This window comes from Catharus ustulatus, chromosome 3, assembly GCF_009819885.2.
Source record: "Catharus ustulatus isolate bCatUst1 chromosome 3, bCatUst1.pri.v2, whole genome shotgun sequence".
NCBI classification, from domain to species: Eukaryota; Metazoa; Chordata; class Aves; order Passeriformes; family Turdidae; genus Catharus; species Catharus ustulatus.
In genome coordinates, this window is record NC_046223.1 from 44,871,599 (window position 1) to 44,893,100 (window position 21,502).

The 21,502-nt window shown below is 37.7% G+C and overlaps 1 protein-coding gene across 3 annotated transcripts in view; it reads left to right on the top strand.

The window, feature by feature from the left end:
- Nucleotides 1-21,502, top strand: part of DISC1 (DISC1 scaffold protein) — a 191,327-nt gene that overhangs the window by 165,014 nt on the left and 4,811 nt on the right. For 2 of the 3 annotated variants that reach the window (XM_033054805.1, XM_033054804.2), the window contains exons 11-13: nt 2,211-2,454; nt 7,418-7,462; nt 15,571-15,688. In XM_033054805.1, coding sequence (XP_032910696.1) covers nt 2,211-2,454; nt 7,418-7,462; nt 15,571-15,688 — 407 coding nt within the window. Of the gene's footprint in view, nt 1-2,210; nt 2,455-5,716; nt 5,793-7,417; nt 7,463-15,570; nt 15,689-21,502 lie in introns of those variants that run through there. The other variant, XR_004417359.1, reaches the window with a different exon arrangement.

Genomic DNA, 21,502 nt, shown 5'->3' on the forward strand with positions numbered 1-21,502 from the left:
ATGAATAAACCAGACTCTGAAATTCAATTTAGTTTACTTTTAACACCTGATGTGAAAGCTAAAGTTTTTTTGCATTCTGGGGACAATATAATTTTTAATAATCATTTGAAATGTGTCTCTATGTTAGTTATTTGCAGCTTTAAAATAATTTTCATTCCAAAAGCATGTTTGAAAAGTGCTTCAAGGCACTGAATTCCAAAATATGGACTAAAAGGTGGAGCCTTGATATGTTGGGCTTAGATCTGTTCAGAGTATCCAAGTGTATGTGCGTTCACTGATTTTGGTTGAAAAGTTCAGCATAATAAGCATAATATCTTAGCATCTTAGTTCAAGATGTACCAGAGGTTTACAGATACTATTATAAAACAATGCTGATCTTCAAATAAAAGCATCTGTTAGCAGTAGATTCAGTAATTGCTGATTACTAAAATGCATTTAAAACTTAGACAAAACCATGTTGACCAATGCTCTGAGTCATGGCCAAATAACAGCAGCCCAGGCACCATTATGCTGTACTCTTACACATGCTGCTCATCTTCCCCACTGTGAAATCCTGCATACTTCACCATCTCTGCCCTAATTTTGTCAATAAAGCTCTTCCTTAAATTAAATAGCCAAAACAAATTATCCTTTGAAAATTCTGATTTAGCTCTCGAGTGGTTTTTTTAGCCTTTAATAATAAGCCATATATAGATACAAACAAACATTTTCAAAAACCAAGTAAATGGGCTTATGGCTGCAGGAAAATGTTTTGACTGTGTTACTATGATAATATGATTGACAAGTAGAGAAACAGTGGGGGTTATTTTATTTTGCTGGCTTGGTTAGTAAAATGTTACCTGGATGGAAGACAGACGTGTACTCCAGTGAAGCATTTTTCCCTTTCTAATTAGTGATACTTTGAATGCCTTGGGGGAGACCAATTTGTGGACCCCATGCTGCATTATGCCTTCAATAAACATATATACTGACTCTTAAGCACAGATCAAATAGCTCTGCTCCTGAAGCCAGATTTTGCTCTCAGTGTTAGTATATTCCTGTGTGATTTTTACAGCTTGGCATCTTAGAGAATTTATGGAATTAAAAACATACTTGTGTTAGATTAATGAATTCATTGTGAGAAGTGCAGCTCCTTTTTCCTTCATTTGGGGTAAAAGAAAAGCTGGTATTTAATTTAGTCAGAAAGTTAAAATCAAATGGTTATTTTTCTTCTTTCAAGTCATTCAGAATTTCTCACAATTACATAGTAAATGATATAATTTGAAAAAGTATATCATATGTATTTAAAAATAGTGAAAAAAATAATGCAGTTATTAGCATTGAAATCTGTCTGTGTGTATTGCCATGGGAGTAGTTGTTTCTCAGTCCTATCCCAGGCTCTGCCACTGATCTACTATATTTTAGCAAGCAATCTACTAATTTGGTTCCTTACAAACAGTGTGATGTTAGTATTTGGTTCTCAAAATCCATCTACACCTAGAATTCCTATTTATTTTGGGTGAAAATAACTTTTGGATGGATCTTAGGAGCATTACTTGTAATGTACATGTTTGAGAGATGATTAATGGATGAAAAGTTTATAGAAGTTTTGTATTTTGAATTCTCTTTTTGTTTTGGTGGCATAATAAAGTAGAAGAAAACCAAAGCACATCAATATAATGATAACATTCAAAAATACAAGATTGGAAAAAGGGAGACTGTTGTGATTTAGTCTAATCTGACTCAGTGCTGAATTAAGCACATTTTAGTCTAATAAGAAATTTATTGTACTTATTTTCCAAAAATTTGATCTGATTTAGTGCAGTAAGTAGTGCTAGTGTTCACACATGATCTTCTACATCAAATTCAGGAAAGCCACACGCTGCAGGATGACAGGCCTGATATTGTGAAGGCAGCTCTGGTTGTGATGGCAGGAAACTGAACCTGTGTCTGATCTGAGGGAAATCTCATGTAGCCAGTGTTTGCTGTAGAGTTGGAGACAATGTCTTAACCCAAGGAGGTTTTTCTATCATCCTGTAATAGGGCAATAATTTTACTACTTTTCAGTTTGATATAGCAATGTTATCTCTGTGGGAGTATTTGAGGTACTGTTAAGTTTTTTGCTTGCTTTTATTTTTCTGTCTATAATAAGCAGTTACTCCAAGTGTTACTTGAAATAGCAACTATTCTCCCTGAACTGCAGTTTTATTTTCTTTTGGCTTTTATTTCAGCTGCGGGAGCCAGCTGCTCCAAAGAGTGTGGGAAGCTGACTTGGAGGCCTGTCAGCTGTTGATCCGAGGGTTTCAGCTGAAAGAAACCAGTTGCTGTGTTTTTGAGGAAGAAGAGAATCAAATGGATGAGATGGATGAGACTGCTGATGCCCCACCTGATTCTGAAAAAAGAAAAGAAGGTCACTTTCTAAAGGGCACAGAATGGGGTGCTGTTTCCTGCCCCAAACACAGGGAGCTGAAAGAGGTATCTGAAATAGTCTGCAATTGCATTTCAAGGGATACTGCTGGTTTTCCTTTTGAGAGGAGTAGTTGAATCTTTGTGATGGGTCAGCAGGGCAGGTTAAGTATGAACTTAACATCTGGCTTCCAATCTGGGACATAAGTAAAATAGCTCATTAGCTTCTCAGAAGTCCCCTCAACCCCTTCTCCTTTTACCATCAGTCTTTTTAAAATGCAGAAATTATTCAGGCAATAAATATAGAATGTATATCAGGATTTAAAGGAAAAACTATTAAATGTTACCAAAATTATCAGTGTCCCTCATCTCACTGATGGGTTTAATTCTGAGTTGTTTCTGCTGACTTGTTGGCCTGGATCATTGTTAGCTGACATGAAGAGAGAGTTAGGGAAATGGTCAAAGGCTTCTGAGCTAATAGATGCTAATAGGCTTACAGCATCCAACAATTATTAAAAGGAGGAAAAAATAATGAAGCTTAGAAGGCTTGACAAATTTCTTTTAAGTTTTCATGTTTTGATCTGGAATGCTATCCCTGCTTGAAAAATCAACTTCTATCTAATAGTCTTTTAACTGTACTACCTAAGTAAACATGCTGTTAAAAAAGCTTAATCACCCAACAGCACCACTGTGACAAAAAGACCCTCCAACAGCGGTTGTTAGTTTTATTACCATGGAATTAAGTTGAAAAAAAACTCAAATTATGGTTAATTGCATCTGGTGTTAAGAGCCATTGAACTGTGCATTGCTCTGAAATCTGATGCCTAATTTTGCATTTATACTGGCTGAGTCTAAGCACAAAGCAGACCCATACCTGACTGTAAAATCTCTTCTTGTTAGTAAAATTCTGGTTTTATATTGGACTTCAGTAGTTCTTGCAGTCTTTTCCCAGGGCAAATGGCATCACATACAGAACATTTTTATTAGAAATGGTCAGTTTGGCTTTGATTCCATCCCCATCACTGCCTTACCATATTTTTATGAGTCTGCTGAATTAATATGAGTTGTGTTGGTTACAGAAAGCTGTGCTCCTCTTTCAAAAGTGCTCAGAGGCTCTGGAGTGTTTGGGATTTTGTGACTGTTTCTGTAGCACTCCTGATATTTGTGCTATAGATTATCACCTATTTCACCCCTGCCAGCCCAGATTGTTTCCCTGGAAATCAACCTTTCTATCCAAGAATGACAGCTGGGCAGCTGAAGTGAGGTGATTTCTTGTTGTGGAGAGATATGTGGGACTCAAGGTTCCCCATATCTTGAATGGAAGAGGAAACTGTAGTTGCAGTGACAGACAGCATCTAAACTTTTAGAGAAGAGTCATAACAGATTATTCCCTAACATCTCTTAGTAGTTCATCACAAGGCAGAATACAAAAACAAAGGGAGAAGCCTGACACAAATCATGTTAACATCTGTTTTTGAACCTGTTGAAGTGCAAGAAAAAATCCGTCATGATTTGTAAATGGACTTGAAAAACAAACCACTTCTAAAGCATTTAAATGCTCTGTTATATGGTAGTGTATTTTTAATTTAAAAATAATTCAATATTTGTAACAAAAAAAAAAAAAAGAATGATGTGGTGCTTAGTCTCTCAGTTTAGCTGTTTATATGACCTTTTCATAGCCATTTATCAGCAAGTGAGGATAGCTAATAGCAAAGCATGTATTTGTCAAAATATGTTGTTTCCTATTATTTAACAAGGCTATAGTGCCCTGTGAGAGGGGTAGCTTGCTGTGGTTGCCATGTTTCTGGAATGACTATTCCGTTCAACTGTCTCACAACCTCTGTTCCCCATCAGGGAATTTCTAGAGAGCACCATTGGCCACTGAAACAGAAGGAAAGAGTCATGTTCTCTGTATTTAGAGTTTACTGAATTAATTACTTCAAGACAATATACAACAGGCTGATAACAGCATATGTGCATATATGCCTTGGAAAGTGCATTTCATCCCCACATGACTGATTTACTTTACAGTGGAATTATATAAATGAAGCTCTCCAGTTATTTATTGTGTCATATAGAGCTAAGCACTAGTTCTGGGTGAATATTGGTTTTGTTGATGTGTACTATAAATAGTTTTCTTGCATATAACTGTATCTATAGGTTTATTAGTTTCCTTAGAAAGCAAAAAAAAAAAAAAAAAGAAAAAAAAACAAGTAAGAAGCATAACAATAATAAGAAAAGCAAAATAGATGAAAGAGCCCTTCTCATAGATCCTCAGATACTGCTTTGCAGAGGGACCATTTATCATTTTTAATTAAATATCCTCACTAAATCATAAAATATGACATGTTCTGATATAAAAATATGTAAGGTATAAATTCTTTGAAAGTTTGTTATTTTACTATCATGTGAGCACAGGTTTATTAACTGTCAACAGTTATTTTATAGTTTTCATAACTGTGTTTTTTAAGACGCTGCTGATTTTTTTTGCCCCCAGTTTTTATGTTGTAGGCTGGCATCCCAAAATAATTCAGTAAATCAGGCTTCCTTTGTAACACTGACTGTTAGCTAGGGATGAAACTCAGATGCGTTGGCAGCTCAGCTAGTTGAAACATCATTAATGATGTTTTGGAGAAAACTAAAAGTGGGGCCAGCAAAAATCATCCTGTGAACCACTGAGTTACTTAAATAAAATGTGTGTCTCTCAATTATTAGGCTATAGCATTAAAAAACACAGGAGCAAAGTTGCAGACAATATTGCTACCCTCAGTCATGTGGAAGTCAGCTTGTCTAATGTATTTGATATAGATTCTTGAATTCTCATAGTGTGTACTTTCCAGCTGTGTTGATGAAATTAGGGAGTCCCATCATTTCAGTTGTAGTTTGACTTTTTTGACTATTTGGGCTTGATTTTCTTCTAGGTCTCTGAAGAATTAAAGGTGGGTTTTAGTTTTCATCCCACAAATGATTCATGCTTTTAAACTGAGTGAGGTGGAAGTTTCAATGATCATTACTACATGGTTAGATGTATATCTAGGTGATTTCTAGGATATACAGTACCATTTCATTTCTCTTCAGACATTAATGCCTGCTTCTTTCACTCCTTCCTTTATTTTTTTTGCTTCTTGATAATGTATGTGTAAGCAAATACTTTAATAAAATGCTTTTTAAAACAACAAAGCCACCAGTGATAACTAATAAACAGAGATTTGTGTTTGCTGGGACCTCCCTAACAGCAAGTAACCTGATGAACATGGGTATGTGTGCACCTGCAGGCTTGAGTTCCTGACCTATCCTTTTTTCTTCTTCTGCTCTCTGGCATGCTGTGCAGTGCTCCCTCTTAATCACTATGAAGGAAAGAAACACCTACTAGATTTCAAGAAAATTGAGGTGATTAAAGTTACAAGGTAAAATCCAAAATTCAGTAGTTTTACCTTCTGTAAGTCAGCATTTTTGGTAGCTGTCCCATCAGAATTGTTTGTAGTTAATTCCTCACTTTTTCTTCACAAAGGAAGTAGAGAGCAGGGATAAGGATAAGGCCTGCTGTCTGTTCCTCTTCTCTACATACTTCAGTTTGGCCATCTGGGATGATGTTTTGGGGTTGGCTGAAGATCATTCTGGTGTTTGGAAAATGTTCTATAACCGTAAAGCCTTCATGTGATTAAATTTTTAAAAGGTGCTGAGGTCTAAGTGATGCCAAATGAGCCATCACAAAAAAATTATATTGAATGTGGTGTCTGCCATTAAAAATAAATTATCACAAACATGACACTACATTTTTCAGAATTTAATGATAGCAAGCACCAAGGAAGCCTTTGTGAGCAGACTGTAACTGATCACTGTGCATTGGGATAGCCTGGTCCAAGAGGCAAATGTGTAATGTGCAAACAACAATGCCTTTTGAAAGCTAAACTGTGCATTCATTTGAGCTTTAATGAAACACTGTGTTTGTGGAGCTTAGAAAATAATTTGGAAATTTAAAATTTAATCTTAGTTTTAAATGTCAGCATTAAGTATTAGTGAAAGTCAGTGTTTGTGTGTTCCTTGTGTTGATCCAAGCTAAAAAAGGATGTCAGTGGCAAGAGGCAGCTCTTGTACACAGTGTCAGAACCTCTGTACAGCCACGTGTGGAGCTGTGCAGCAGAGAGCTCCTCAGCTGCATTTGGGGCTGGGGTGGAGTTCTGCTGGTAAAAATGCCAACTCTTCAGGTAGGGATTACAGCACCTGAGTAAGCTTAATGCTTACATGTAATTTAGCAGTACAAATACCATCAGAAAATTATTATTACAGGCAAGAGAAATTTAAACTTTTTTTGCAGATTGATTGCTGAAAATAGTGTCCAGTAACAATTGTGATTTTATGGCAGATTAATGATGTTGCACTTTTATTATGTGTATCTATATATGTGTATGAGCATACCAACGCAGTATTCCTATCTCAGTTTATTCTCAACAACACTGGTATGTGTGATTAGTATTAATGATTTCCCAATAATGCTGCATCAAATTTCTTTGCTCCTCAGCCAGTCAATGAAACATTGGCTAATTTCTTATAGACTTCACAGATGAAGGAAATTTTGAAGGAAGAACTGACTCCAGTTAGCATTTGTTACCAATAGGAAACATTGATTGAGTCTCTCATTTCTTCTGCGCAAAATCATTTACAGGGTTTGTACCAAAATAAAAAAAAGTCTGTAGACTCTTGAATGGTGTACAGATCTGCAAGAGCTTGATAGAAGAGTTTGTTTCAATCTATAGTCCTTCAGTAAAGGCAGTATTCCTTGTGGATTTTAAAGTGAGAAGCCAAAGCAGGCTTTAATAAAATGTATTCAAATATAGTTTTAAATATTGGGTGGCTGCCACTGCCCCATTACAAATGCAATATAAGTCTTTGATGCATGTGAAGAAAATTGATGTAATTGTTCAGCTTACATAACTTTTTATTGTGCTATATGGTTTTTATAAGTTCCATTAAAATCATACTGTTTATATAGCATGTACCTACTATATACTTAATAATTTATCTCTAACAGGTTATGGAAGACATTTCATTTGGAACAGAGGGTCATTTATCTGAGGTAAGTGTTTCCTAGGCAGTATAAAGTGGTGATATTTTACAGACTTTTCTTTGTCTCAATTAGAATAAATGACACTTGTTTTTATGGTGTTACCTTTGCTTAAAAATTGCTAGAGAGTGTTTGAGCACTTGGAAAAGCAACACATCACACCTAGAGTGGGCCTATTCCTTTTTTTTTTTCTTTTCTTTTTTATTGAAGATAATGGCATAATTGCTGAGTATTTCAGGGAGTTTATAGTTAAAACCTGTACTAATATTTTAAACACATATCAACAACAGGATGACCACACTGGGGAAAAGAAGAACCAGTAATATTTAGACAGCCCTACTGTAGCACTGTCATGATCCTCAGGAATGGAACAAAATCATGATGCTTAGCCCGTTTTCTTGTGTGCCACTAAAAATACCATTGAATTTGTTTTTGAAGTATAAAAGCATGCAAGCATACTGCAGCAGAATACACAGTAATAGGAATTTCATCTAAATGAAAATACTGGATGTTTGTAATTTTACACCATTTTCATAAATGAAAAGATCTCAGAACCTAGTCCATTTAGAACAGTATTTAAGAAAGCTAGGATAATTAAGTAACATGAGATGCATTGCCTATGAGAAAAACCTGCTCGCATTAAAAAAATCTATCTACCTACAAGCTAAGAGTTTAGGTAATATATGTGTAAGGAGAGTTTCCCTGGTTCTAAGAGCTGTACTGTTTCAGTCTGGTCCATTTTCATGTCACTATTCCTTGGGCTGCAACTTACATCGTAAGGAAATTCCATATCTAAGCATTATATCCAGACAGCAAATAAATTGCATGGACAAGTAACCCCCAGCTCACCTTCCATAACAGCATACATGCCTCCTGTCAAGCACAACTTGACAAGTGCTCCAAACCAGGCAAATATTAACCAAATAAATATTAAAATTTAGGATAACTATTCAGATGGGGCATTTCTTTAGATTCCCACTGGTTAATCCAAAGAATGTGGAGCAGCTGGAATGCTCCAGGAAAGATAATCCAAGTGCAGCACCCAGCTCAGATTGTTAACTTTGTGTTCAAGGAGACTGTGACATGAGGGCACACCTAGGATAGACTGCTTGGCTGTGTGTGAGTTCAGCATAAATAAAAACAGGAAGCCTTGAGAATGAAGGTGAACTTTGCAGAAAATGCAAATGGCCTTTCTGATCAGTGAACTTTTGTGTGAATTATAGATAAACTGTGTGGCTGCTTGTGTCTACTCATGACATGAAATAGGGGCAGGTAATCCCATGGGATAAAGGCAGCAAAAAGTCCTATACCATAAGGGCAAAATACTGAGGGTACCAGAGGTCACAAGTATACAGGCTGCCACTATAGAAGGGCTTAATATCTCTGAGTCCTCAGAAGCAGAGGGACTTTTGAAGTTTTGACAGAGGGGGACAAAAATGCATAAGAATATAAAGCAGCGATAGAAATAAAAGAAAAGGAAATATGCTAGAAAGCCAGGCTCTACCACACTGCCATGGCTGGACTGAGGGTGGCTTGTAGAGAGCTCTCCATAAAGCTCTGTGAAAGTGTCAGCAGCCTGTACCATGTCAAGGTTTTTCCTAAATGTATCTTTGGTGCTTTGGTCCCCTAATTTGTGCAGGTCAGTCTCCCTGCTGCTGCAGAAGAGCACCCAATTAGTCATTCCAGATTGTTGCATCTTAGTGACTTGGGAGCAGAAATGGGAATGAACAATACTAGGAACCACCTATAAACGAAACCCAGCTATACTGACTCCTTGCACAGCTGGGTGTGGACACAGGAAAACAGTTTGGTACTTCTGTTTCTTTTTCCAAGTCCTGACCCACTGTGAGTTTTTATTGCTAAGTCAGTAAATAGCCTCATCCTCCCACAGCAGGAGCTAGAATTGTCCCAGTGTAATTAAATGAACCAGTGCAGTAGTGTGCTCTCATTTTAGAAAGTCTGCAATTAGGGAAGACCTTCAGTCTACTAGGGATGAGAACAGGAAGACTGCTGTCAGGCCACAGCAGGGTGCTGGAAGGCAGTGAAAAGTTCTATTCCTGCAGAGATGCTTTTCCAGGGACACTCCTCTGTAGCTGTAATGGAAGATACACGAAGGCAGAATTGCTAACAATTGGGACTGTAATTCTGATGACTCATTTAACACTCCCATGTGGAGAAGGAAAGGGGATCAATGCAAGCAAAGAGAGTGTGGGAAAAGAGTGTGATGGTGGGAAAGAGGTAGGTCATAGCTGGTTGGAGGGCTTTATGCCTGAATTGTTGCATATGAGAAAGTGGGGAGTGTCGTAGTGCTGAAGTCTCCTAAATATATTCTCCTAAATATATGTAACCATGCAGGTGGAACAAGCAAGCAGTCTGTAAGTGGAAGGTGATAAGAGCAAAAGTAGTTGGGAAACAACCTTGATCCCTCTTGTGAGAAAAGCTAGGTAGCTACCTCCATGAAAGAAAACCTCATCTAAACAAAATCAGGGAAGCAACAGGGCAGTTGTTTCTGTGGGACAAACTCTGTAGGAGGAGGAGTCAGCAGATATTCTTTGGTAGTGTCCAGATTTATAGTACAGCACTATCTTCCTTTGGTGCAGAAAAATGCAAACATGGTGACAGACTACACATCTATGTCAGCAGTTTTTCAGTGGCTCAAAAGTTTTGACAAGGAACGGACAAAGGTGTTTGTAAGAATGAGCCTATAAGGGTACTGCATGGTGGTACTGCGTGGTGTAAGGGTGAAGCAGCAAGACCCCTGAGCACACTAAGCTATATTAAACAGAAGACATGCGAAATGGCAAGGCAGTTCAGGGATACATTGGATGCAAGGGAAAGGTGAAAGAAAGATGTGTGTCTTCTAATAGGAAAGGTGAATGAGAAAATAAATGAGATCAGAATTTTTTTTCTTCCTTACTCTCTCTACTTTTGGTCTTTCTAAAGATTATAAGCTATATCCAATTATGTAGTGCTCCTAGTGTTCACTACAAGGTAGCAAGGGACAAATGCAGTAAAAGATCCAAAGGCAAATGAGATGTACTCAAGTCAGGCTAGACTGATGAAATTTCTTCTGAGCTCATAGGAGCCAAGAAAAACAATCTCCAAACCATTAACAAGCTCCTTTGAAAACTCCTAGAGGAAGCTTGAAGTCTCAAGGGATCAGTAAAGGCAGACTTTGTGTTTGCCTTTAAAAAGGAGGTAGGCCAGGAGTTTATGTGCCAGTCAACATAATTTCAATTAGGATTAGAGTTCCAAATAGTCTTGATAGATTGAAAGAATAGTCTGAAATCAATAAGAAGGGATATGTTGAAAGACAGGTGCAAATTACATTTGAGGGAGAAAAAGAGTCGGATTTATGTATACAGATGGTAAATAGCAGCTGAGTTGACAATACTGCAGAAGAAGAATCTAGGTTTATAGTGGACTACAAATATAGTGGGATTCATTACCTTCATTGTGTTCGAAGAAAGGGCAAATGTCATTTGCAGCCTCATTACTGGGAATGTCAGTTGTAAGACAGAAATAATTACTGTGCTTAGCTGGGAATGCCAAAGCCTCCAGAGGACTATGGTTCTAGTCTGGACACCTCCCTCTATAGAAGACAGGAACATGGTGAAGAAAAGAAGGAAAAGAATATAAGTAAAAGGTTTAGAAATCGTAGTCTGTTTGAAAGTCAGTCTTCAACCACATAAAACATAATGATTTATGAGAGAGTTCTTATATTCTTATTAGTTATTGTTGTGTGCTATGTATGGGTAAAACGGAATGTGACCATCTTGGTTTGCAGCTGGAAGAAAACCTGCTCACTGCAAAGGCACTTTAGCCCTGGAGCAGTCTGTACCCTGCAACCAGAACCACCAGATTCCATGTCAGCTGGTCAGAGCCATGCATGCAGACACCAGCTGAGGACAGTCACAGCAGGCTTGGTCACACTGGAAGTCACAGAGCAGGCTCTGGTGGTCCCTGGCTGCTTCCTGGCTGTCCCATGTTGGTGTTGGTCATAAGTAACATGCATTTTTCTCAGGGGCCTTCCTCATCTACAGCAGCTGTCCAGGACAATGCACATGGGGCAGGAAATCTGGGATCCAAAGGAGGAACAAATTTTGTTTGCTCGTCCCTTGCACAGTGGTCACCTCATGGCCATGCAGCTCATTTATCTCAGGGCATGTGCACTTAGCCTGCATGTGACTGAAACATCTGCTCAAGCAGGACAAAAATGGATGGCTGCATTTTGTTTCTAGTAATTATTTAAGATATGCTGTGGCCTAACATTCTGGGGTTTCAAGTGCTGACAATTGCCATTAACTTCTGCAAGGGTCGAGGGTAAACATGCAGCACTTCTGCCTACTGTAGATCACTGTTCTAAACCTTGTGCCATAATGTGTATCTGCCTGCAAGGGCAACATTTTTTAGTGGTTATTTACATTACTTTATTTTAACTATTATACAGGAGAGAATGTTTAGTGCAGGTTAGAGAAATCTGGCTTTGACTCTGCAGAAGATATTCTTAAGCTTTTATTTTATTTGGTTTATGATATTACTGCTTGGAAGTTAGGCAATGCCCTTTTACAGAAGTTCCTCTGTAGGAAGAATGAATTTTAAGGGTATATCTGGGAATCCTCCTTCTCAGCACAACCACCAAAGACTCTAATATAGACTGTAATCCCAAATAAAATTAAATTAATCTAGCTACTACAATACTAATTCTTCTATATAAAATTGCTAAACTAGATGGAACAGCATAGGAGTTGTTTACACTGGAAAAGCTGATCAAACATTTTCATCAAGTAATGCTGTCAGGGAGCTGTTGCTTATAGGTGGCTATAATTACTTGTAAAAAGGGTAAAACAAAATGCAGAAGATGAAAGTTAAAACCATTGCCTCTGCTCTTGATGCAATGTGCTGATGTTATAGCAGTGCCTTAGCGGGAATGTTGTCTGTTTTTACTATTTCTTGTGTCAGACATTCACGTCTTTGGGAAAGAATGAGAATTTCTACTTCGTCTGAGAAGCCAGAAAAATTGCACCTTAAAAAGTAAAAGTATTTGTGCTGCTTTTACCTGCTTAAGGATTTAGAGGGGAAAAAAAATCCCGACCACCTACATTCCCCGTTCACAGAAAAATCCATAAAGCAATATTGCATTTCAGCTCTCTCCTGACTCCTGCAATCTCTCCCAGCTGCTTCCTAAAAATGCTGTTAGAGCAAAAATAACCAAAGTCTTCAGATTTACAGCATGTTGTAGCATGACACAACCTACAAGCTTGGATGAGTTGTATTTTATGAATAAGCTGAGCTTGAGGCAGAGTCCACTTTCCTCTCAGAGATATTGTTGATCAGTGTAAAGTGCCACTTTCCAACCAGGAGCTTCTCTGAATAGTTTGTGTATCACTGACAGGGCTTTTCCTGCCTACATAGACAAATGTCAAATAAAAATGCTAGCAATGATGTTACCAGGCATAAAAGTCACTAAGAGAAATTTTTTCTATCTACTTCTCTGGACTATCAAACCTTTTTTATATGAGGGCCTAGAGGCAGAAGCCATGGAATTGGTTGAATAGTTAGAATTACTGTTGTGTATTTTTGAGAGCACTGTATGTTTCTTCCATTTCTATTTTCATATTTATTTACTTATTAATATAAATTCTGGAAAATCATAATTTATGTGATGGTTCTCCTGCATTTTTCACATGACACCTGTAAGTAAATTCCTGGGAGTTAATACTTGTCTAAGGTGTTGGAGGAACTTCTTATTTCAACTAAAAAGGCAGCTGGATTGTATAGGTGCAGAAATAGTTCATTCATACACTATTATGAGTGTAATGAAGAGAAATTAAATTGCATTATTGGGAATTAATGACTAATTAAATATAACCTCAATCTTATAGAGCTATTTTGGTCACTCTGAAGTGCAACCATAGCCATTTAGTCACGATTAAATTGCTTTCAAGTGTTTAAAGACCTAAACAAGTTTAATTTGACTTTTACACTCTCAGATTTCCCTTTCTTCCCATATTGTTGTTACAATTGGTTACCTTTGCCTAGTATTTATTGTTTCTTTACCTTAATGTCCAAAGTAAACAGGATTTTGTTACATTTTTAGGCAATGCTTTATGTACCCAAAATGTGATCATTCAGGAAAAAACCCTGCATTTTTTTTGTATGCGGAGCTTTCTCTTCGTGGTCATAATTTTAGATGTGCTTTCAGAGTACTTGTTTGGTTTATTTTAAATTTACTGATTTGTTTAGCCTAAACCCTAAATTCTCATGGACAACTGTTACCTGTTCTTGCATGCATGTCACAGAATGATTCCTTAAGAGCTTTCCACTGATATGAATGGTCTGGGCTGTCCCACTCCATAACAGCACATGGAGTCCTGCTGGTATGCTGAATAATAATTTAGTAGCTGGATGGAACTTTTTCCTCATCTTTTGTCAATGGTCTTCAGAAAAATGCATTCCTAGTTGTTGCAAGAACAATGTTTATTTTCTCCTCCCATGTTCTCACTTTAAAAACAATGGGGTTTTTCACATCCATACATTCTGTGGAGTGCTGCTGTCGGTTCTCGGGTTTGGTAATGCCTGGAAGTGGCACTCTGGTCCTGTGCACAGAGCCAGGGACTCTGCCATTGTGCTCCTCTGTATCTGAGCTGCAGGGATGTGCAATATAACCTCTTAACCAGCCTACCTGTCCAGGGGCTGAGCTGCAGCTGGTGGGATCTGCTGGATAGCCATGTCTGGGAAAGGCCCAAGTGAAGTAGAAAGGTAAAGATCTGTGCCAAAGCAGAGGATGTGCCAGCAATCAGATCTCTTCTGGCATTCGACTGCCTGTGTGCAATGTACTGTGTGATGCAAAGTGAAGGGAGAGCACACAACTGAGATCTGGTAAATGTGTTCACCAAAACGCAAATTGTTTCACAATGGGCAGCATTCCAAAAAGTATTAGCATGATTTCTTTGGAAGGTCTTTGAAGGTTTGATTTCTCTTGAACAATCACTGATGTCTTATAGCAACAGATAAGTGCAAAGGACCCCAAGTACTTGTTTCTTCGAGGAGAAAAATTTTCTGCAGATAGTATATGGCCACATTAGAAGCTGGCTTCATTAACGAGTGCACAGACTACGTCTAGTGGCAATCCAGTTTCTTGGATTCCAGCTGATGAATTACTCTTTTTGTTTTTGTTTTTTTTTTTTAACATGGTTCCAACAGAAGTTCATCTTGGCACCCTAATCGTTTTTTACAAATAAGCCCTGTCATTACTGTAGACAGCACTATGGTGCTATGGGAGGGAGAGGAAAGGCTTGTCTCAGAGCTGCGCAAATTGATTGATTTTTTCCCCCCTCTTCTCATATTTACTGCTTATTTGGGTCATTTCTCAAAGTACTACTCAAGTGCAAAATATAAAAAATTGCAATTACCCTTGTGCAATGTATCTGAAAAAATTTATGAGAAGATCTTTGAAACTGGTTTAAAATACTCAGTTTAAAATAGACAAAGTATTGCCTGTGTAAGTTCTAAGTAGAGAAGCATTATTTTTGAAAACTTAGTCTTGTTTCATGAGTCTCATTTAAAAAAGTAATGTTTTGTCTTGTAATCTCAAAGACTTTGATGCATCTTTTTTGACTGAGCAAAGTCCCCAAGTACTCTATAAGTACATTTTGTGTGTATAAGAATTACCAAAATGTTTCTGCTGGAAATACTTAGATGACCTAAAAGCATAAATCATATTTGCATGAACAACTTGAAATTTGGGTGCCTTAATGGGTGGTTAGCGTGAGACTTCCCCCCGCTGCTGTGATGAGACAACAGGGGGGAAGGAAAACAGTTCAGAGTCGTTGTCTTCACACCCCTTCAATCATCTGCTGAAAGTGAGATTGTGACTTTTTTCTGCTAGGAAGAAGACTGAGACCACAGGGTCATTCCATTTCATATCACCAATTTATTATATAGTAACAGTTTTTTGTATCTCTAATGGGAATTTGCTTTTAGGAAATGTCTTTGCACTGCAAAGTATCATATCCCCTTACTAATATTTTATTTTCTCTTTAATTTGATGCAAATTTGATGTAGAAATGTGCAGTCAGCAGCAAACATGCTTCCTTTTATTTTTCAACTTTCTGCAGGAGTTCTTCATATTTTCTGCAGAGTTGGGAGAAAAATGTGAAGCAATAAGTGAGAAACTGGTGCATCTGGAAGATCAATTGCAAAGTTCCGCCTGCAGAGTTGATGAAGGAGTTCTTCATATCCTTTTCACTATAGCTATAGATATGTATCAATCTCTGTAAGTATGCATGAGATACTTGCCTTTCAGATTCACATGGAATGCTAGTTCTTAGTGTAGGTTAGATACATTAAGAATGAGAGAAATTATTGTCTTGCTGAAATGGGCATTTTTGTGTAGTAAGTTTTCCTATAGTGCATTTTCACTGTGGTCTGATCCAGCTTTAATTGATTTAAACAGAAATTAGTTCTTTGTAAACTAAGATTGGGCATTGGAAAGCCTTTATTTTACTGTTTAAATCCTTTTTGTTTCTAATGCTCATGTAATTAAATACGTAGTGCACCAAAAGCTGCATAGCTATGAGTGTTCATGCCACCTGCATTTCTCAACATGATTTAGCTGATTTGAATGCTACATTATTGACTCAGACTGTGTATATTGTCACCTGTAGTTTGGTTTTTTTTTCTAAGAAATGGGCAACAGATGCATCGTGTGGCATCCCACACATTTTAATCTGCCTCTAAACACTTCAATGCAAGTAACCAGATGAGATGTTGTCTATGCACACTTATCTCTTTCTATCCTTTATCTGTCAGTTTTCTGAAGATTGCTTAACCTTTATGAAGAATTCTTTGGCCATTTTTCAAAATTTAAGAGAACAATTTTTTTTTTCATTTGTAACTTTCATAGGAAAAACTTTCATAAAAGAGATTTTGTTCTTCTAAGAAACGGTAAAGAAAGTAAGAACCAGTGAAGCTGAGGAAGATGAGAAAACTGAGCAGGTTAGGTTTTAGTAGAGAAGAGGTGGCAGTCGAGAGGATCATGAAGAAAAATAGATAGGTACAGGGTGCAGAGATTAGCAGAGGAGCCCTTGGAGACATGTTAAGGTGAGTAGGGGTGATGATGGTGCTAGAAAGGATTCAGTTCCTGCTAAGAGAAGGTGGACAGACCTGCAGAGGATAGTTTAGAGAAAGGAGAATAAACAGTATGTGGAGATAACACTGTGATTTAAATAATTGGGCATCTATAGCAAGTTGTTGCAAAATTCCTACTCTAGAAACTTGGTTTCTTTAAAGGTAACAGAAGGATAAAGTGCAAGGGGCAGAGGGAAGGAAGAACTGTGCTGGGGGAAGGGATGTACATCGGAGGAGATAAATTCAGTCAGTAATTTTTCACTTCTTTAAATGTTTCTTTTCTAAGCATTTGCATATACACACAATATACAGAAAGATTATTCAACATTATTTTCATTATATTTGCAGTGTTCATGCTTGGTTGCAGTCGTGTTTCCCCTATGCATTCTTTTCAGAGCTGTATGGACGTGTGTGTGTGTGTGTGTGTGTGTGTGTGTGTGTGCGTGCAGAGTATCCAATTCCTTTCTCCCTTGTGTATATTTACTCTCAAATGATCTTTTTCAGTGACCCCTATAGAAGAACACTGAGGGTTGGAGTTATAGGTTCTTTGCAGGGGACTTAGGTTAATATTCAAACTGAACAGTCACGCCTGAGCATGGTTATACTTTACTAGGTAAGGTGAAATAATCTAGAAAAGTGAATTTTTGGTTCCAGAAGACAATACACTACATATATGTGAAATAGTGGTATTTCTTCTGTTCTATGCAGTGTGCCTATTTCTTCACAGCTGTTGGCATTGCAATAGTAAGTTAAAAAAATAAAATTAGTAATTGGAAATTTCAGCCACAGTTTTCTGATAGAGATCTGACTTCCTCTATCAGTGAAATTCAGCTCATATTATCTAAATACAGAAATGCACAGTATGTGATATCCTGGTCCTAGAAAGACCATTAGTCACAAAATATGAAACCATGTTTAAACCATAGGGACGTACAAAGAAGCAGTTCAGCACTTCAGCTACCCTTCATTAACATTCAGTTGCTATTTCAGAGGTAGGCCAGGTCAATGTGCATAAAATGTTACCATCTGGTACATGTAATCACTGTGCTGTACTTCAAAAAGGGATGAGAAAAATAGCTACCACAGTGCTACAGACCTGTAGATTTTTTTTAAAAAATATATATATAGTGTTCAGTGCCTATAAAATTAGCTTTCACTCATTGGTAACTTGCCTATATTGCAGGAACTAGCACTAAGAGAAGAGACAACAACTAGCCTCAGTAGTAGAATTTATTTAATAGATGAATCTGTTGTTTGCATGATAATCTCTTTGATTTTAGATAAAACTATTTCCTACCACAGATACTGGACAATCGTGCATTCTTCATTAAAAATCTGTAGAACTCTGAGAGCAGGAGCTTAAAGACCTGAAACAGTAATGAAAGCAGGATAAATTTTTCCAAGTCCATTCACTGGTTATTTTCACCCTTCCAATGGTCCTCCCAAAAAACTGCCTCACACATAAATGTTACAAAATTTATTAGGTCAAAAATGTTACTGGGGGATGCATTAGTCCTGTGGTCTGATTATTAAAAGACTTCCAAAGACTCCACTGAGAAAATAAATTTCTGATGCTCTCGAGCCATTTGCTAATGTTTAGTGTGTGTCATAGCTTTCATTAATAATTAAGTTTGTATTAGAAAAAAACAGATGTCATTGTTTTTCATTCTATGTTTTGATGGCATAGCACACTTATGTCAACCATGCTGCTCATCATGAGTGCCAGCACAACCTGAAAAAATAAAAATCCTGTGATATTTCTTGGCCCTGCATATAGGCACAGATCCACTTGGAATTCTAATTTATTGTTGAAATCTTACATAAAAACCACTGAACTACCCTTCTATATGAAAAGCATCAAACAATAAGGATGCAGGACTGGATGTTAGAGTTCTCTGTAGCACTCTGACATATTTGCTAAATTCTATGCAGTATAACCAAGTAAACCTACAAAATATTCAATTATGGCTGATCATTAATAAGTGTATGAAAACAGTCCACATCTTTAATTGGAAAAACCAAAGAATGAGAGGTGACTCATTATGGTGTCTGCAGAGCTGATAAGAGGTGTTACTTTCCTGACAGTAAAGGCCTGGAATTCCCACTAAAATTAAATGGAGCCTATATTGCAATTTCACAGTCATTTTTTGTTCTTAATTAGTAGTTACATTTTGATAGACAATTTGAATGCATGTTATAGTTCCTCTTGGTGGAAATGCTTTGTTGGAACAAAACCTGGCTGTAGTATTATTACAGAAACAATCTTCTTACCCGAATCAGTTTTTTTGAAAGCAGAATTTTGTGCCTAAATATTCATTAAATGTCATAAGTCACTTTGCTAACCCTTCATCTTTATCCTGCAGCAAGCTGCCATACAAGTCTTGTTTTATACCAGAGCAGGTTTTCAACTGATTCAAGTAAAATTTAGACTTGTCTGTAGCTCAGTGAGGAATCTCACTCTGGGTGAACCTGTAAGAGATTTTGGGATCCTCCAGGAGTCAGAGGTGGTAATGGCACCCTCTTCAATTTTATTTTCGATGACATGAGGATGAGCCCTTCCAACTGTGTGTCACACAGAGAACATGGTTGCACTTCTATAGTTTATGCTGTGACAGAGGTAGGTCTGTATTTCTACCCAGGTGCTGCAACTTCTTTGCCTTCCATTTTCTGCTGGAACAAGCAGTTTGAAAGTAACTGATATTAAAACCACTGAAGGGTTCCTTTTTTCCATATGTAGCAGTCATTCTGTTGCAGTTTTTTGTTTAGTAGTTTTTGAGGAAGAATTTTGGGTTTTGCGTAGGAGAGGTATAATCTTAGATTATAGAAATAACATTCATGGATGTGAAAGAGGGCGACAGTAATCAAGGGGGTAATTGAGAAAATTCCAGTTGGTTGCACTACTGCAAATATCCCTGTATTTTGTAGGGAGAAGTGATGGATTTCCAAAGGCCATTTTGCTCTCTTGCTGTGACACCACACAGGCCTCATAGAGAAACAGCAGGGACTTGCTTAGTGTCTTTCCCTTGTTTCAAGAGTGCTCTTCAAAAAGGCCAAAACCCAAGTAATTCAAAAGACTTACTGAATCGTCTTGGCTCTTTACTGGTCCTTTGGCATATAGTACACACAATCAAAGAACTGCTTCATTGGAAGTGACCTTTTGAGATCATCTGGTCCAACTCCTTGCTCAAGCAGGTTCACTAGAGGAGGTTGTCCAGGATGTTGCCCAGTCAGATTTTGAACATCCCGAAGGATGGACACTCCATTGTGCAACACTGCCCAGTGTTTGACCACCTTCAAACAAAAAAAAAAAAAGCTTCCATGCATTCAGATTCAATTTCCTATTTTGGAATTTCTCCCTGCTGCTTCTTGTTCTGTCAGTGGTTAAAAGTCAGAAGAGTCTAGCTCCCTCTTTCTTCATTCCTGCCTTTTAGCTATTTATACACAACAGTAGTATCCCATCAGCCTTCTTTTCTTCAGGTTGAAGAGTCCCAGCACTCTCAGCATCTTCTCATGTGATGGATACTCAAGTCCATTAAACCAGTCCCGTGCTGGAGTCATTCCAGCAAGTCCTTCTCTTTTATTGTGGAACCCACAGCATCCAGATGGGACTGTAGCAGTGCTGATTCAGGTGCAAGGATCACGTCCCTCTGCCTGCTGGCTCTGTTTTTGTTAATCCAGCGTGGGAAGCTGTTGGGCACCTTTCCTCAAGACACGCTGCTGGTGTATTTACAGTTTGTTGTGCACCATGACCTTAAGGTCCCTTTCTGCAGAGCTGCTTTCCAGCTGGCTTTGCCCCTCCATGGGTCCTAGTGCCTGGGGTTAGGAGTGACACTTGTAGTTAGGTGGTGGGACATTGAGCTGAGCTTCTGTCTGCAACCGCTGTAGAGTTTGGCTTTTGGAAACAAGCAGAATCATTAACCAGGTTAAAAACAAGATCTTCAAGAACTAATTTCTTCTTCAGCTGTCAAAAAATGCAGTTATTTTCCAAAATCCCATTGGCCCTTATCTCAGAGCAGTAGTAGTCCTTCATTGTCCTTCCACTGTCTTTTGCCTTATAATATGTACTCTTAGCTTCTAACCTTACCTATAGGAAAGCAACTGATTGATAGTATCTTCTTTTTGTCTCTTTTCCCTAAACATCTGGGCTGAGAGATCAGAAGCTGCATTTGAGCAAAATGATCCCATTTTTTCCAAAACTTAAGTAAGTCTCTACTGTAATTTGATCTGCTTTTTGTCTACTTGCAAATCATGGGCTCTAAGATGATGCTCAAGTTTTTCAGAGAGACAAAGTCAAATAGGTGAAAAGCTTCAAGCAAGACAATGTTAAACCTGCTCCACTGCTGAATATGGGTTGCATTTGTGTGCTTATAGGTTGTACTTGTTCCCAAGTACTTTATTTTACTACTTACTTAACATTGTGAAGATTTTTTCAGTTTTCAGAGGAAGACAGCAGAACCAGAAAATGTTCCTAGTTGGAACTTTTTTTCGCTCTTGTCTTGGATACTCTCTCAATATTTGCAGCACTGGGTAGAGAATTCAAGCATGAAGGGCAGATTTGCATGTGGACCCATGCAAAACTGTTTCTTTGTGTTTTTAAAACGGGTGAAGCTGTTTATCCAGATATAACCTGTGTGTGGATAGAGATGCCATGCACCATTTGTCTTAGCCATAAAGGCTCATTGGACAGTTACCTGTCTACATATAATTGTGGTGTCATTTATGAGGTTATTGGAACTTGCTGTAGTTCAACTATTCAGTCATATTTTTTTTGTTGCTCTTTCTGTTGGTTTACAGGTTTTTTTCCTGTCTCCCTCATTTTCTTCCATCCTTTCAGATTTCTCATCCACTGTCACTGAAATATTTCAATTTTTCTTTTTCTTTCTACCTGAGAAGAATTTTGTAATTGCCTGGGATATTGCA